General features: G+C 47.3%; 1 protein-coding gene and 1 long non-coding RNA gene across 5 annotated transcripts in view; one reads left to right on the top strand and one right to left on the bottom strand.

Annotated features, from left to right (window-relative positions):
* Positions 1–6,258: 6,258 nt before the first annotated feature.
* Positions 6,259–9,657, bottom strand: LOC138690657 (uncharacterized). Its single transcript, XR_011329415.1, has 3 exons — positions 9,021–9,657; positions 8,112–8,540; positions 6,259–7,285 (listed from the first exon to the last, which is right to left on the bottom strand). It is a non-coding gene; the product is annotated as an uncharacterized lncRNA (long non-coding RNA).
* Positions 9,658–10,514: 857 nt separating this feature from the next.
* The window catches only part of FGF13 (fibroblast growth factor 13), a 264,504-nt gene continuing 258,557 nt past the window's right edge, over positions 10,515–16,461 (top strand). For 3 of the 4 annotated variants that reach the window (XM_069811469.1, XM_069811472.1, XM_069811471.1), the window contains exon 1: positions 10,515–10,944. In XM_069811469.1, coding sequence (XP_069667570.1) covers positions 10,896–10,944 — 49 coding nt within the window. In that variant the 5' untranslated portion in view covers positions 10,515–10,895. The remainder of the gene's footprint in view (positions 10,945–16,461) is intronic. The other variant, XM_069811468.1, reaches the window with a different exon arrangement.

The following is a 16,461-nucleotide window of genomic DNA, read 5'->3' as shown; positions in this document are numbered from 1 at the left end:
CCTAGTTAATGTTGTCTGCTGTACCCAATGCGGCTTAGTTTTCCCTCAAGCTAGAAATTGCACGGCACAAGCCTGCTTAAAAACTGCTCATGCTGTGAGGGTTTTCCTGGTCTTTCAATCTTCAATCAGACCTTGAAACCCTCCCCTTTTTGCGGGACAATATTCTGGCTGACCAAGGCTTTTCTTCCAGTTTCTGCAAGGTGTTAGGGAGGATCTGGACAGTTCTTCCAGCTGAAAATGTGCTTGATTATTTGCAGTGGTGTGATTAGGCCGACGAGTCTAAGGCGAGGAGAGGGGCTGCGGCATGCGGAGAAGTCAGCTGGTGGGGCACCGCTCCCCGTGGGGGCACTCGCAGGGAAGGTAATGCCGGTTGCTATTTAAATCTGCAGCAGATGTGTCGATATGCCTGTGACGTTCCTCAAGATGGCTCGGGGAGCCTGAAGTTTATAAACGATGATTCTTCTGACTCCTGCTAATTTTAGCCTTGGGGTGTTTACAAACAGAGCAGCATTTGTCTCTGCTCCTGATCCAGAAGGATTTCAGTCCCATCCCTGCTGGCATATTCCCTAGAGAAAAAAATAAAAAGGGATACAAAATAGGGATAGCTATTAAAAGATGCCAAGGGAGCATTCAGATTGGAGGCACAGGAAGCCAAATCTTGTGGCTATAAATAATATATGTGCAGATATCATAGTGTCACCAGAAAGTAGGAAGGATATACACCTAGGAATAATTTTGGAGGAGAGAAATGGGGAACAGGGAGCTGACCTGAAAGCACCACTTCTTAGTGGTGCTCCAAGGCGGTAGCTAGCAACGGCTCAGGAAAAGGCCAAAGCAGAATTGCGTGACAAGAAATAATCAAGTTGTAGCTGCATTTGACAGCTGTCACCAGCACCGAGCCCTGGTGCAGTCCTGCCTCAACCAAAATGCCAAGTGTTGGTGCATACCAGTTCCTGCATACAACATTCCTGATCTGAACGCACCGTTTAGCTACTGCTTTGAAATGAAGCAAGTGCAAAAAGTCAAAAAAATTCAATTATGTCAACACAGTTCGTATGGAGCTTTAGAAAGAGATTTTAAATACACACAAACCAGTTAAAATTCTTTCCCTTTCAGATCCATGACCTCCAAACGCAGTTCTTTGAACAGGGAATATCTGCTAAAGTGTTTGTGGTTTTCTACAAAGGATGAGCAGGCAGAATCCTCCTGGGTTGGCAAGGCAAGGACCTGTACTCGGTGCCAGTTTGAAGGAGAAAGGCTGTAACTACATGCTCTGCCTTGAACAAATCCAAATCCCCCAACTTACCTGAAGTTTACTTTGTAAAAAAAAAAAAGTCCCCAGGTCATGCGATATTTGACTTTCAGAGCTAAAGCTTTGCTTCTCCTCAAAGATCAAGCTAGCTACTAGACCAACTGTCACAGCCAGCCACCTTGTGCAATTAGAATTTAATGGGTCATGAGGACTCAGGCAAATCTATAAAAACAAAAAGGAAAAGTCTTTCTCTTTTCTTTGCTTGTGCTCACCTGTGGCACTGTGCAAGTCATTCAGATCAAAACTTGGCTGACACATGAGAAATACCACCTGCCATCTGATTAAAACATGTAAGAGCTTTATCAGGTAGCTACAAGTTCAGCTCAGCTGGAAATGAACGGGAAGCCTCGGAGCCGCGTGGCATGGCCATAGTGCTGTGACCAGAGGAAACAGGAGAAATGGTGCCTAAGTGCTTAGTGTAATATAGGTGAGCTTCATCTTCTGATCCTGGATAAGCACTAAACCTAGCTTATGTCTTAGTGAAGGAAATGCTGGAAAAATTCCATCGGATGCAGCTTAAAATTGCTGCAAGTTAAAGAGAACTGAGGCATCTGGGATGAACTTCACAGAGCTTTAAAGGGGAAGACAATTTCATGCAGGAAAGGACTAGAAAGTAGTAGAGAGGTAATAGGTTCATGACAGAGGAAAGCAACTTATTTTGTGGCTGTACAATTCTAGCGCTGCTTGGTGCATAAGAGCATGTTCAAATCGACAGAAAATATCTTGCCTTGCGCACTGTAGGCTTCTTGCAACACTTAGAACTTTCTTTTAAGATGAGTTTCCTGAACTAATTTAATGTTTTTCCATTTTTCCTTTAAGGATTGACTCTGAACTTTAGTGTAACTGTTTTTTTAGATTTTTTTGAGTCCAAAAATAGGTCTGAAAAACTAATCGTTACATTCCTCTCTCTGTCTCTCAGCCTTGTAAAAATCAAACACTGATTAATTTTTACCATGTTTAAGGATAAAGTCAGGCATGAAAGAATGTTATCCTATGATATCATTGCATATGCAAGCCTGCAATAATGTTAGAGGTCTACCTGGCAAGTTTCCTTTCAAATATTGCTCTATGGTTTTTTTTCCTCCTGTTGCTCTATTAGCTTTCTGTGTCTGAAACTCTGGTGTAACTCCAGGGAAGGCTCAGATCAATCACATAAGGCTCATCACAGTCCTTGCCTGCCTATTATTGAGGTGGCCCAAAGTTTTTAATGTCAGGTCTCCCACTGCACTGGGACTTCATGTCCATCTGAGTTTACCACTGGATTTCAGGCCCAGATTTGGTATCGCATACATTTTGCCTCCCCAGCCTCTTCTTCAAATACTGTTTTCTCTCAGCTCCACAAAGGCCAGAGTGAGATCAGCCACCACTTCCAGTCTGCAGCTTGGCAGAGTCGAACTTCAAAGCGCCTGTTCCAGCTCAACTTCAAAACCTTTCAAGTTTTAAGACTTAACCAAGTAGCAGAAAGAGTTGTAAGGGGAAATCCTTAATGCGCAGAGTGATGGGCTCTGTGAAGAAGTGCGTTTTCCTCTTACTTTACACAGTAAAATGTAGCGAGCAATACCCACAGTTTGATTTGTGCTTCTTGTTATTATGTTTATGAGGGGTGTGGGACCACCTTCACCCTTTGACTTGTGCTATGAATAGCAGAAGAACCACTCCTGGGTCTTTCATCTTTATGCTCTCTATATCAAACCATTCACCAGCCTTGGAGAAGGGCCCTTGGGCAAGAATCTGTTTTGACATCAAGGCACTTGGTTGCAGTTAGGATACCAAATGCTTCCCCCTTTTTTTTTCCACTCCACCTGCAAAAGTTCAGTCTGCAGGTGTCTAACAAAAGCTATCGAGTAACAACTTAGAGCGTATTCCCCACTGCCTCCCCTGGAGAGGAAACAAACTGCCTGTCATTTTTGCCAGGTCCTAACTTCACCCGCTTTGTGCGTGTGTACCCATTCGTGCAAACTTAAGAAGGGCTGGATGAGGTGAAGGTAAAAAGTGCAGCTGCAGCTCTAACTGCTTGGCTGGCATCTTCGGTTTATGGCTGTTCTCACTGGCTTCTCTCTGGCAGCAGTAAAATGAAGAGACTTCATACAAAGCCTCGCGTCTTTTAATTTACCTGTGAAAGCACACATTAGAAATAAGGAATCAGTTCAGGGTCACGAAGAGGAGGTTGGTTGTCTGCTTCTCAAGGGTAGCACACAGGTAGTGCTTCTACGATACGCCTTAAACCATGCAGTGCTTCAGCTTCTGCTGCCAGTGCTGCCTTTACAGAAAAGTGCTAGAAAGCACTCAGGGCCCCTTTATTTCATTCTCCCTTTGTGACATTGCCACCTCATATACCTGCAAACCCGTGTCCTTCATGGTTCCAATGTTACCCAGTTTTAGTGTGCTGGTGATAAACTGTTATTGGCTATATAGAGGCTCTGGTGTCAAATAGATGCTGCTGATGCAAAGGAGATGAGATTTCTTAAACAGTTGCATTTCACTAAACTTGAGGAGAGAGGCAACCTCAGAAAAAGGCAGGCTGCCAAGCAATCATCTACTAGAGGTAGTCCAGGTAGGATTTTGGCACAGAAAACTTCTCTTATAGGTCTACTCAGACTTTCCAGGCTTAATAAAAATTTGTGTAAACATTTCTGCTAAATGAAGGTTCTGAGTGGTAATTCATAGACTGTGTTAAATACTGACAGTGATTCCCATAAATATATTGCATTTGCCATGTGTTATTTGTGTAACCACTAGCATTCCCCAAACACATTTTGCCAAAATTCACTTATTTCAGAACTTCATGGTATATTTCAGGATGATTTAGTTTCAGTAAATCCAGGACTTAAAACCAAGGTCTTCTGTGAGCCTTTAAAAGATTTGTTAGCTGGCAACAAAGCTCTGAGATTGCATGTGAGATAGAGTCTTTGTACATTAAACCACTACTTTGTAGGCTTTTCTAGAGCTGTAAGAAGAATTTACTTTTTTTTTTTTACTTAGATACCAAAACTAATACCATAGTCTGTTACAGAGATGTGTACCTTTGTAAACTGTGATCAATCTAGCTTAGCAAATGTACTGAAATGCACAGAGAAAAGACCTTCAAGACTGGTCTATTGTAATAGTCTGGAAGACTTTGATCTCCAGTGCTAAAGGCCTCACATTGGTGTGGTGCTCGATCCAGCAGCCTTGATCAGGATTTGCTTTGCAGTTCGCAGAGCTTGATCAGCCAGAGGGATCATTGCATAGCAATGTGAGATGCTCCATTTCCCAGGTGCTGAGCGCATTCTCCAGCCTAGAGAAGCAATCCAAAGTGCCAGGGTTGCAGCACAGAATGCTTGATGTCCCTTAATTTTAATTGACATGATTCATAATAAATAGGTGAGAGATTCACTATGTGTATTGGGTTTGCGTGGCAAGGTTTTGGTAGCGGGGGGGCTGCAGGAGGGGCTTCTGTGAGAAGCTGCTAGAAGCTTCCCCTGTGTCTGACAGAGCCCATGCCAGCCGGCTCTGAGTCGGACCCGCCGCTAGCCAAGGCCAAGCCCATCAGCAACAGCAGTAATGCCTCTGGGATAACAGATTTAAGAAGGTGAAAAAAACTGCAGCCAAAGAAAGGAGTGAGAATATGAGACAGAAACAGCTCTGTGGACACTAAGGCCAGTGAAGAAGGAGGAGGAGGAGATGCTCCAGGCACTGGAGCAGAGATTCCCCTGCAGCCTGTGGTGATGAAGACCACGGTGAGGCAGGCTGTCCCCCTGCAGCCCATGATGGTCTACGGTGGAGCAGATCTCCACCTGCAGCCCGGGGAGGACCCCACACCGGAGCAGGGGGATGCCCGAAGGAGGCTGTGACCCCGTGGGAAGCCCACGCCGGAGCAGGCTCCTGGCAGGACCTGTGGCCCCGTGGAGAGAGGAGCCCACACTGGAGCCGGTTTTCTGGCAGGACTTGTGACCCCGCGGGGGACCCACACTGGAGCAGTCTGTGCCTGAAGGACTGCAGCCCGGGGAACGGACCCACACTGGAGCAGTTCATGAAGAACTGCAGCCCGTGGGAAGGACCCATGTTGGAGAAGTTTGTGTAGGACTGACTCCCATGGGAGGGACCCCATGCTGGAGCAGAGGAAGAGTGAGGAGTCCTCCTCCTGAAGAGGAAGGAGCAGCAGAGACAACGTATGAGGAACTGACTGCAACGCCCATTCCCCATCCCCCTGTGCCGCTGGAGGGGAGGAGGGAGAGAAAATTGGGAGTAAAGTTAAGCCTGGGAAGAAGGGAGGGGTGGGGGGAAGGGGTTTTTAACACTTAGTTTTTATTTCTCACTATCCTACTCTGAATTGACTGGTAATAAACTAAATTAAATTTTTTTTCCCAAATTGAGTCTGGTTTGCCCATGACGGTAATCAGTGTGATCTCTCCCTGTCCTTATCTCGACCCACGAGCCTCTTGTTCTATTTTCTGTCCCCTGTCCAGCTGAGGAGGGAAGTGATAGAGTGGGTTTGGTGGGCACCTGGCGTCCAGCCAGGGTGAACCCACCACACCATGTGAGCATGATCATTATCCTTTACCATTAGTGTCTGCTTAGTGCTTCTCTGTTGATCAGACTGAATTATTTAGAGAAATTAAACTGCAATCTCCATATTTTCCATTAGCTGGAACTCTATTTGCATATAGCACTTGGGTTTTGGCAATCAAAAAGAGGAAGATTCTGCACAGCAAGCTGTCTGCCAAAAAAAGATCCTCTGTGTAGCGCTTCAGACTGCGTAGGAATAGGAATGGTAAAAATAAGATGGGGACCAAATTAAACATCCATTAGAACAAGGATGTGCCTGCTAGAGAATAGGCTGTGCTTTGGGCCTGTATTTAGTATTTATGTCATCTGTAAGTCTTTGTGGTTTTTGTTAAAACACACAACTGGTAGTGAAGAAATTTGCCCTAGCACTCCAGTTAAAACAGTGGCAGGCCAGGCAATAAGGAGATGTGTGATGGATTTATTTGGACTCATTTTATAGGCATCATTATAAAACAGTGGAACAAAACTATAGACATGCCCATTTAATCATTTACTTATTTTATCATAATGCAATAGATACCTCTAGATGCCAGTATGAATATAAAAAGATAATTTGAAATGAGGAATAAGTACTTGTATTAGTGAGACTTCATCGTGTCTGGAATCTTAAATTTAAAGCCTAATCCTGCTCCACCTGAATGTAGGGAGAGTTTTACTTCAGATTTAACTGGGAACATACCAGGAACCATCATGACAAAGCTAATTTAAACTCGCTGGACTGCTTTAAAGGCATAATGTAAAATTCCCACTATATAAAAGAGCAGAATCTGGACATTTTACAAACCACTGCCTGCAGAAAAGAGAAAATTTCAACTTGAGAATAAGCCAAAGAACCAAGGAAAAAGTACACTGAGGAGCAATGCCGCTACCATTTCTACGTGAGTTCCAGAATTCCTCAGGGGATATATGTCTCTCTAGATATTTTACGAGGGTAGGAAAAGCATGTTTGTGACTTGAGTATGTGTTTTATGGACAAACCGTACAGCTATTGGACATTAAGCAGCAATAGTTACATTGTATAAAGGCACTTACAGTTTACAGTTTCAGATTGTAAATGATACCCGACTTAGCCAAGCCTGTGCCAAGCCAGAACCTTCTGGGAGATGTTTCTGGGGGAATAAATACCCTCAGCAGATTCACAGCTCTGTGCAGCACGTCAGCTCTGCCATGTTTCCAGAGCGCGACCCTGAGCTGCAAGTACTCGGAGAGCCCAAATATGACCTGCTGCGTGTGTCTCTCTGCTGCAAAAGCCTCATGTTTCACTTCACACTTGGAGCTTGTGAGACCTCGCTGTGCTTGGGGCAATCGGGTTTGTCCCTCTGGGCAGGAGAGTTCAGCAACCATAAAAGGGTGTAGATGATGCTTCAACTGTTCCTGCTGCCTTGCTGGCTTGTTGCCACTCAGTTTACATGACTCCATCACAGTCTTGGGAGGAGCATGAGAGGTGTGTAATTAGAGCAATTTACTATAGTTGACTTTAAATTTTGCTCCCCCCACCAAAGAGAGGCTTGCATTTAGCCACTCAGGCGAACAGGGAACACCTAAACAGCATTTGTACAGGACACATCAGATTTCTTTGTATTAAACTTCACTAAATCTTCTTCCTCTGGGTATCTGCTTTATCTGGAGGTGCAGAAATTGTTTCTAATTCAGATGCTCAGAAAATGCTGTCAGTGAGAGGTATAAGCTCCGTGTCGGGGCCACATATAGGTACGTTTCTGCATAAGCCTGGCTGCGGTATGTAGCTTGTTGCGTATCAGTTCTGTCACCACAGCATCCAAGTGCTTCTCAGCTTCCATTGCTATAGCTGTAAAGCAATGAGGTGACACTTTTCCCTACTACAGCTGGGAAAGTCAGGTACAGAGATACTAAGGCTCAGATCCATGTTTAAATATTTGTGAGTTAGTTAACAAAATTCTGTTGTGAAGCCAGACCTTACATGATTTACCCCAAATCCAGAGATGCTCACATCAAAGCAAGGAACTAATGAGGGAATCTGAAGACATAAGTCAGTGCCCCAACCCCAAACACCCTCCCTAACAGAATATTTGAACCATCAAGGTAGCTTTAAAAGTAAAGGCTGTGCAAGCTGTACCCAGACTGCAATAAGCCTTCATGCAAATCCCCTTATATTTTGCATGCGTAACACCGTATTTTATTACTGTTTTAACTGACACTTCTAAGCTTTGCAAACTAGTAAGGGGAAAAACTAACTCATTTCAAAACAGCAGGGTAAGCGCTCTCTACCCACCAGTAGGTACAGTTCCGCTGCAACATGCTGAGCCACTGCCTCCTTCCAATGTTTGGTGTGAGTGTAGAGGCCTCATTTGGTCAGTGTAATAACTGCTCCTGTAAAATTTAACAGATCTCCTGGAAAAGGTGAGAATGGCTCACGTAAGGCAAGTTCGCTGTCAATATTAAGCACAGCGTTTATCAGCGATCAGCGGCCTCTGGTGCTGCAAAGACCTCGGACCAGAAGTGGGAATTGTTTGTAATTCTCATCAAAGTCAGTCCAAGTGCCTTTGAAAATCAGGGTCTAGGTGAGTTGTGTTGGACAGCTGAAATCTCCTTGCTGGGGCTCACCCGCTACTTCTGACAACACTGGCTCAGCTGAACTGCAGAATCTCTCCTTCCCCACTCCTCCACTTCCAGCTCTCTGCTTTCAGTGGTCCAAGTTCAACTGGAGAGAAACACCCAATAGAAAGCCCGAGGTTTTGATCTTCCTGGCAGGTCTCTGAAGTGTTAAAAAAAAAAAAATCACAGAAAAGGGTCAAGTAAAAGAGCCTTATATTGAGAGGACCCTAAGTCCACTATCATCAGAGGGCTTACTGAATCTCCATGAACAAAGCTGACGCTGCCAGGACAATTCCTTGGTTCTAGAAACAGAGCAGAGGTTGCTCATGGTGCAGATAGATAGATGGAGGTCTGGAAGAGCTCTGCTTGAGGACTTGGGGTTCAGTTTTGTGCTTCATGCATTTCTTAGGGGAAAGTCATTTAAGAAGTGCAAGCATAAAGGTCTTCCAAGTAGCAGCTTCGACCCTGGTTCTTCAGACTTAGCTTAAACAGCCCTGATTTTCCTAATCACACCTGATCTCCTGTCACCTGTGTGAGGTGGGAATGGGACTTTACCCCATGCTGGGGGCCAGCTGTAGCTCCTTACCCTGTTTAACCAGGTGATGTCCTGTCTCCTGACAGCCCGGCCACCTTTTGCTTGGGGCAGGAGCAAGGCTGGGACCCCTGTGACCACAGTAAGCCGATCTGCCTTCAGCTGTCCCCGGCGCTGGGCTGGAGCAAAGGGAGGGTGAAGGGGGAGGAATTCGGCTCCGCTAAAAATAGCGGCCGCGCAGCCCCAGCGGCTGCTGCCTCTCCCGGAGACCCCCAGTACCCGGTGCGGGGACTACACTTGCAGACTGGGGCGGGGGGGGTCAGGAAAAGTGGAAGAGTGCCCAGAGGCCACGGGGAGGGCCGTGCCCTGAGCATATTGCCTTCCCCTGGGGGTTGCCCAGCCCTGCCTTGTTCCCTGCTGGTCTTGGAGAAGCCCATCGTATCTCCCCCCCCCCCCAAAAAAAACCCCAGGCTACCTGGGGGGTGGGGGAGCCTGGCTGCCTCACCGAGGGGCTCCCCCAGGTACTTGGTGGCTCGCCCTTCCCAGCACCTTATTTTGGGCGCTACCGAGCAGGGCCAGGCTCTAAGGGGCGCCGGCTGCAGCGGGTTTCCCCCGTCCGCCCGCGGGGGGGCAGCGGGTGGGTGGCCGTGAAGTTCCCCCCCCCCCTCCGAGGAGGACGGGGAGAAGGGGGGGGGGGGGGAAGAGGTTTTGTCGTACAGGTGAGAGGAGGTTCTGCTGCTCTTGGGGGGGGTCCCTTCCTCCTCCCTGAGGGAGAATGGGGAGGGATGACAGGCAGGGAGAGGGGTGAGTCCCGTCCCACACCCCGGGGCAGAGCTGGCTGGGAGAGGAACGGCGCAGGCTCTGCGTGTCCCCCGGTTAAAGGGAGCCCCGATGCCCCCCTTGTCGCCCCCCCCCGGTGTCCCCCGGCTCTTCGCACTCCCGCGACGGCAGCAACAGGCTGCCGGGCTCGGGACCGGGCGATACCGGAGGCTACAGCCCCGGGACCGGAGCGTCCCTTTTGTGGGATGGGGGGGCGTAGGAGCGGCTCCCCAAAGGGAGGGCAGGCCCGGGGCTGTGCCACCCCCAGCCCGGGCGCTTGGGCACCGTCCCGGGGCTGGAGGGCAGCAGGGATGCGCGTTGCCCTTCTCGGTACCGCTTTGGGGGAGCCAGGGCTGGGTGATGGGGATGCTCCAGCCCGAGGGGGGGGCGGCTGGAGGGGGCAGCTCTGGCTCCAGCCCTCCTTGCTGCCGGCGAGCGTAAACCTGCCGCCTTTTCTGCAGTGCTGGGGACTCGCGTCCTCCTCCTCCTCCCATCCGCGGCTGCAGCTCTGCTGCTCCATCCCATTATTATTAGGGGAGGATGCGAAAAGGAAAAAAAAAAAACCAAACCCAAACCCAACACACCCAAGCAAACAACCAAAGCGCTTCCCCCCCCCAACTCACAGTACCCCTCCCCCCGGTCGGTGGGACTTCCAGGACCGGCTGCGCTTCCCTGGCCCTGGGGAGGGGAGGCAGAGCCGGGAAGGCGGGAGGAAGGAGGGAGGGAGGGAGGGAGGGAGGGAGGGGGCCGGGACCAGGCAGACACAGGGAAAATCGCTTTTGTCTCCGGCACGGCGAGCGGCGCAGGGGCTCGGTGCTGCGGCTGCCGGAGCCCCCCGCTCACCGCCCCGCTCCGCTCCCGCAGGCACCGCGGCGGCGGCTCCGAGGCACCGCGGCGGGGAGCGGGCAGCTCGCCGGCTCCGGATTTTTTTTTTTTTTTCCTCTCATCCTTCCTCCCCTCCCCTCTCCCCTTCTGTTGGTGTTATTCCTGCCTTTTCGGCGTAGAGGATCCCCCCCCACACGCACGCAGGCTGTCCCCCGCCCGAGGTTTCTTTGGGTCCAGCCGGAATCCGCGAAGCTCCCGGGGATTTTCCCACCCAAGCTGGGGTCTATGAGCGGGAAGGTGATCAAGCCCAAAGAAGAGAAAGATGCTTCCAAGGGTAAGGCAGGCGCAGCCGCTCCGATAAAACAGCACGGTCCCCGGCCCGACCGCGGACAGCCCGACCTTACCGGGCCGGGAGGAGTGGGGTGAGGGGGGGGACACACACACCGCTCCGGTGAAAGTCCGTAGCTCGGGGGACCCCGGGCACGGGTGGGGGAATCGGTGCCCGGCGTGCTGCACCGGCACCCCGCCACGGGGAGGGGGGGAGCGGCTCAATGCGGCACCGGTGAAAGTAAGTGCCCCCCCCCCCCCCCGGCCGCTCTACCGGGGGAGCCGGCTCCCCCGCCGCCGGCCGGGCGGGTGCTCGGCGCTGCAGGCGGCCCCGGCCCCGGCGTGCCGGAGCGGGGAGCCATCGCCATGGAGACGCGGAGCCGGGGCACCGCCGGTGCCGAGGGGGGGGAAGGTTGCATGCAGACCCCCCGGCTGGGGCTGGTCACGGTGGGGGGGCATGCGGGGAAGAGGGGGGTGCCCCGCTCCGGGGGGGTGCATGCCTGGAAGTGGGGGGGGTACCCGGTGCCCCGCTGCGGGGGTGCATGCAGGGTGTTCCTTCCCCTCTGGGGGTGCATGCCCGGGGGGGGGGTGGGGTGTGCATGCACAGGTGGTTTTGCCCCCCCTTTCCGACGGGCTCTGCATCCCCCCCCGCGCAGCTCGCTCTGCGGTGTTACCTCCACTCGGGGTTGTAGGAGTTACATACGATAAGTAGCTGGTGTGTGTGTGCGCTGGGTATCTCTCCAGTAAGTAGTTTTTTCTGTGTATTTGTAGAGAAATCCGTGTATCTTCTCAACGTACGTCTGCGTGGTAGGCTGGTGCTGGTGGGATAGCCAGGTGAAGGGTATGCTCTTGGCCTCCCTGAAAGAGGAAAAAAACCTGCTCCTTATTTACTAGTTTTATGGAACATAGTGGGCACTTTCCTGTCATCTACTTTTTTAGCAGCTTGAGAGGCCAAATCAAAACAATTAATCCTTTCTGTTCTTTTTAAAAAACTTTTTGGTTTCTTGATTTTGAAAGTTTGTGTTTAACGCTAGATTTTTCAGACCTTTTTTGTTTTGTTTTTTTTATGTTCTTTTTTCCCCTAACTTTGTCTTTCCAGTTCTAACTGTCTTATGTCTTATGTTCCAAACCTTAGCATTTTCATCAGATTTTTTAAAATTTATTTTTCACAACAACACAATAAAGTTCAATATTAATTGCAAAACCTTACATTTCCTAAAGAAATATTTTTTTGTCTTTACATTATTTTCTTTGATGTTGAGTATTTATAGTAGCCTTATTCACTAAAATGCTCTTTTAAATAATTTATTAAGCAATGCAGAACAAAAGATTCCTGCCTTTCTGAGGAATTATTTTGCATGATTTAGAACTGTGTAATAATCCTACACAAAAAGAATTTGCCACACTTGTGCTATACTTGCTTGAAAGCTTGTTTTTTTAAAATCAAACTTACGTATTCCATTTTGTGCTATGATTACAAGTTTCAATGACATACTAACTTTATGTTTGAAATTGCCTGTGTATAGGTTTTGGGACATATGTGTATTTCAAAACACTGGGGCAAAGGCATTTGTATCTGCTGTTAATGAGTCAGTAATGACTTAGACCTGCAAGGCTTTGATTCCTGTGGTGATAGTGTACCAGAAGGTGTATATACTGAGAATCCCAAGAAAAACAGTTGACGCTGATATTCTGCTTCCAGGAGATGCTGGTACGCTCTTCGAGCTCGTATAAAAACTTTCTCCGTTATCACAAAGTGAAGAGGCAGTTTTAGATACAGCAGGAGGAGCTGGTACATGTATGAGGTGGTTTGGTACTGCTGTAGAGCAGTGAGTGATGGTTATGGTCTGTGAAATATGCTTTTAAAAAGGGCCCAGGCAGAGTGGTAAGGAGGTAGTATTTACCAGTTAATGTATAGGCTGTATGGCCTTCTTTAGCCTCTTGTGTTGTAGACTAAAATAGGAAGTGTTTTTTCCTCTGAACCACCTGAATTTTCTTTTGGTGATTGCAAGTATTATTGCTCTTAATGGGAATATTTAATTTGGATCTAGCCATAGTAGAAACAGGCTGTGGTTAGTTGTCTTTTTTTTTTTTTCATACACAATGAAACAGTAATTTGTCTGGAAAGGACGGGATACAATTTCCTGCATATTTCTGCAGCTATACTGGCACTGGGTATACTTCAGTCCTGACAGAAGCCTGTATGTTTTTGAGTTAGTTAACCACCACTCTTTCAAAGAACAACGTAATCAGGTTTCATATGAGAGTAGCTCATTATGGTGATATGCTCATGTAGCCCACATCCTGTAAGATATATGATGTAATTTTAATACCTGCTGTAAATGCAGGTGTCCCAGGGCTATATTTGCATAATAAATGTGGAGTACTTTGTTAGTGAGAATAGTGTCAGCTCTTCTTACTCCTGAAGCTTTTTTACACATTACAGGGTTGCGCATGAGATGAGACTTTGCTGTCGTTCTCTACAGAATTTGGAAAGGGCCATATTCAGCCCTAATGTAAGGAGCTGCTTAGTGTAAGCTGTTGAATGACACTTTCTACAACCAGCTTTTGGGGTGGGTCTTTGTAGAAAAGCCTGATTTGTACAGAACCTTGAAAGGCCATGGATTTTGGTAGGAATCGACACAATCGACAGTACAAGTACTGTCTTGCAATGGGTATTTTCAGTAAAATTACCCTCTCTTGTAAAGCCTATGGTGGTGTCAGTGGAGTTGCACAGGTGTAACAGAAGTACCAAAATTTATTTTTAAAGAAATAGGGGTTTTTTTTACATCTTTTCTTAAGCCAAAGAGGAAAGTAACCACTTGCTTCAGAGTTTGTTGGCCCCACTTTTAAGTCCTGCATAGAAAATCCAGTGATGACTGTTTTGCTCAAAATCTGGCTGCTTTTAAAACTGGCTGTGGAATTAACTATCCTAATCTAAATAAAGATTATGGATTAACATAATGTGCACCCTTACTTTCTGCAAAACGCTGCATTAACTGTGAATGTCTATGTGTAAGATTATGGCATTGATTTTTTTTTAATTATTATTTTTTTATTTAACTGTGTGAGTTAACTCTTGGAGAGCTGCAGGATATCGTAAGCCCATGTAGCCTCCAAGCTGCCTCACAAAGGTAGATTGGCTGCTCCAGCGTGGGGGCTGTTTGTGGTAGCAAGTGGCTCGTTTCAGAGAGCAGCCTTGTCCCAGCTGTGTTGGTGGTTTCAAGCATGGGGCAGGTTCCCGTGTCTCTTTTCACTTGGCACTCTCTGTGGGGTTAGCAGGAGTACGAGGACCTGGGTAACAACAGTTCAGCATCCTGCAGTGGTAGTCTGATGGCTGATAACAGCTCTTCTTCAATGGAAGTTAGTAATGTGCTCAGGAAATACTCCTAGGTACATTCCCACGGGCAGCAGTGGAGTTCCTACTCTGTTCTTTTCCTGCCACATAGCTGGTGTGTGGCAGCTTTTGCTTTGCACTTTGAGAACAGTATATCCAGTGTCCCCAGCGAGCCTGGGGGCTGTATCAACACAACCTATTTTGAATGAAATATTCGTTAATATTTTATTTGGGGCAGTAGGAGAATATAGGGCATTAGAAAGTGAGCTGAGACCTGCTGAAATCCTTGTACTTTGGATCTGGGCCTTAAAGAGCTCGTGCTGTCTGGTGTTACAGCCAGATTCTTTCCAGAGGCTGCTTTGCAGTTGGTGTGGCTCCTCCAAGGGAAGTCGAGAGACGGAGTAGAGAATCTGAAACTAAATCCGAGCAATGGGTTCATCTGCATTTGTTTTTCTTTTTACCAATTGGATTATGTACTGTTGCCTTCCCTATCGAGGCAGATGCAGGGGGGGTCTTTTCCTGTCTCTGTGCTCTCACTGCAAGAAACTTTGATAGCTTTGCCCAGAAGTCTGATAACCTCAGCTGTAAGCAGTGAGAAAATGCAGAGTATATTTTCTTCTCCAGAAAGCAAAATAGGAGGAGTATTTTCAAAGCTGATAGCTTCTAATCTGAGAAGAGCCTATTGAAATAGTGACAGTAAAGGTGAAGACTTTGGAAGTATAGGTACTAGTCTAATTTAGTGACAGCAGAAAACAAAGCACTTAAAGAAAGCACTTGGCAGGAAAAAGAGAATTCAGAATTTTGAGGTATCTATTACTGCTTTTCCTGGCTTTATGAGAATATAGTATAATGCAGCTTATGATTGAAAGGTCTGTAGAAAAGCTGACAAAAATAAAGAAGCTGATCTCAACAGTTATATTTCTATAGTACTGAATCATGAGAAAGTAACTTACTTCAGGGACTGAAGAAGAGCAGCACAGAGGCAACATGTAAGCTGACCATGTCTTGGTCTGAGTCCACTGAATCAAAATTAGCAGCAAGTGCAGATCCGTGTGAGAAGGGGGAAGGGAGCGTGGTGCTAGCACCTTATCTGCTGCTTGCCTAGCTCAGGTGGGAGGCAGGGCATTTCTTTGTCTTTTTATCAGAAGTTCCGGTGCCAATTCTTTTGCATCCCAGACAAAAAGTCCCACTAAACTTCACCAGCAGCCGCAGTTTGACATATGAACTTGAGTCTCTGTTCAGGTAGATGTTTGCCAGTAGTGGATTGGGTCTTATTGTGGTCAATTGGTGCTATTGACTTACGCATCAGAACTTGTGTTTATGTCATAAACATTTAATGACTCTAAAGAATGAGTAGTTAAACTCAATGCTTTTATTTTGTTCACTTCACACTAGAAATCTCTGTGCCTCCTGTCTGAAATTTGAGATTGCAGATCCACTTTGAATAGATGCCTGCATCGCCCACTGGAAAGTGACAGCCAAAATCTGAGGCACGACCCACCCCATCTTGGATATTAATGCGGCAGGTTACAATAGATAGTCAGCTCTTGGCTGAGGTCCTGATCCATTCAAAATTCCCATTGACACCAGTGGGAGTTCTCTGTGTCTGCCTGTGGCATTGCCTCTGATTAGTGGGTGGTTGTTAATGTACCCATGCTTGGAATATTTACAGTAACTACCTCCTGTTATGACTCATTATCTGTGACTGGTTTTGGTTCCACAAACTACAGTAACCCTTTATAAAAGACAGATTTATAAAAGAAACATCCTTCCCTCTAAATCCCAAGACAGTCGTCCATGGCATCTGTCAGTAAAACACCAGCAATTAAAAAATGGAAGTGGCCTTTGAGATCAAGATGCCAGCACATTCATGCCGGTGCTCTGTAATGGTTTTCAGCGTTAGCTGAAGAAATACACACTAAGGCAGTATTTTCAGGGACAGGCTCCAAACTCTGGGGTTTGTGATACTGTCCGTTCTCGTAAGGCTGCTGTCCATGACAAAGAACTTGTGTTGTATGGAAAGTAGTAAAAGATAGTAATCTTTTTTGCTTCTAGAAGAAAACTTACTAATAGTTGATTCTTGGCAGATGCTAAATCTCATCTTCAGAGGAAAAACTCCCAGGCAGATGAAGCCTGGGGGATGAGTAGTCCCACAGAGCATTGCAGGGGGCCGCAAAGGGGTGAGTG

Source organism: Haliaeetus albicilla, chromosome 23, assembly GCF_947461875.1.
Source record: "Haliaeetus albicilla chromosome 23, bHalAlb1.1, whole genome shotgun sequence".
Taxonomy (NCBI): Eukaryota; Metazoa; Chordata; class Aves; order Accipitriformes; family Accipitridae; genus Haliaeetus; species Haliaeetus albicilla.
Note: the sequence above shows the minus strand (reverse complement) of the source record. Positions and strands in the feature narration are given on the sequence as shown.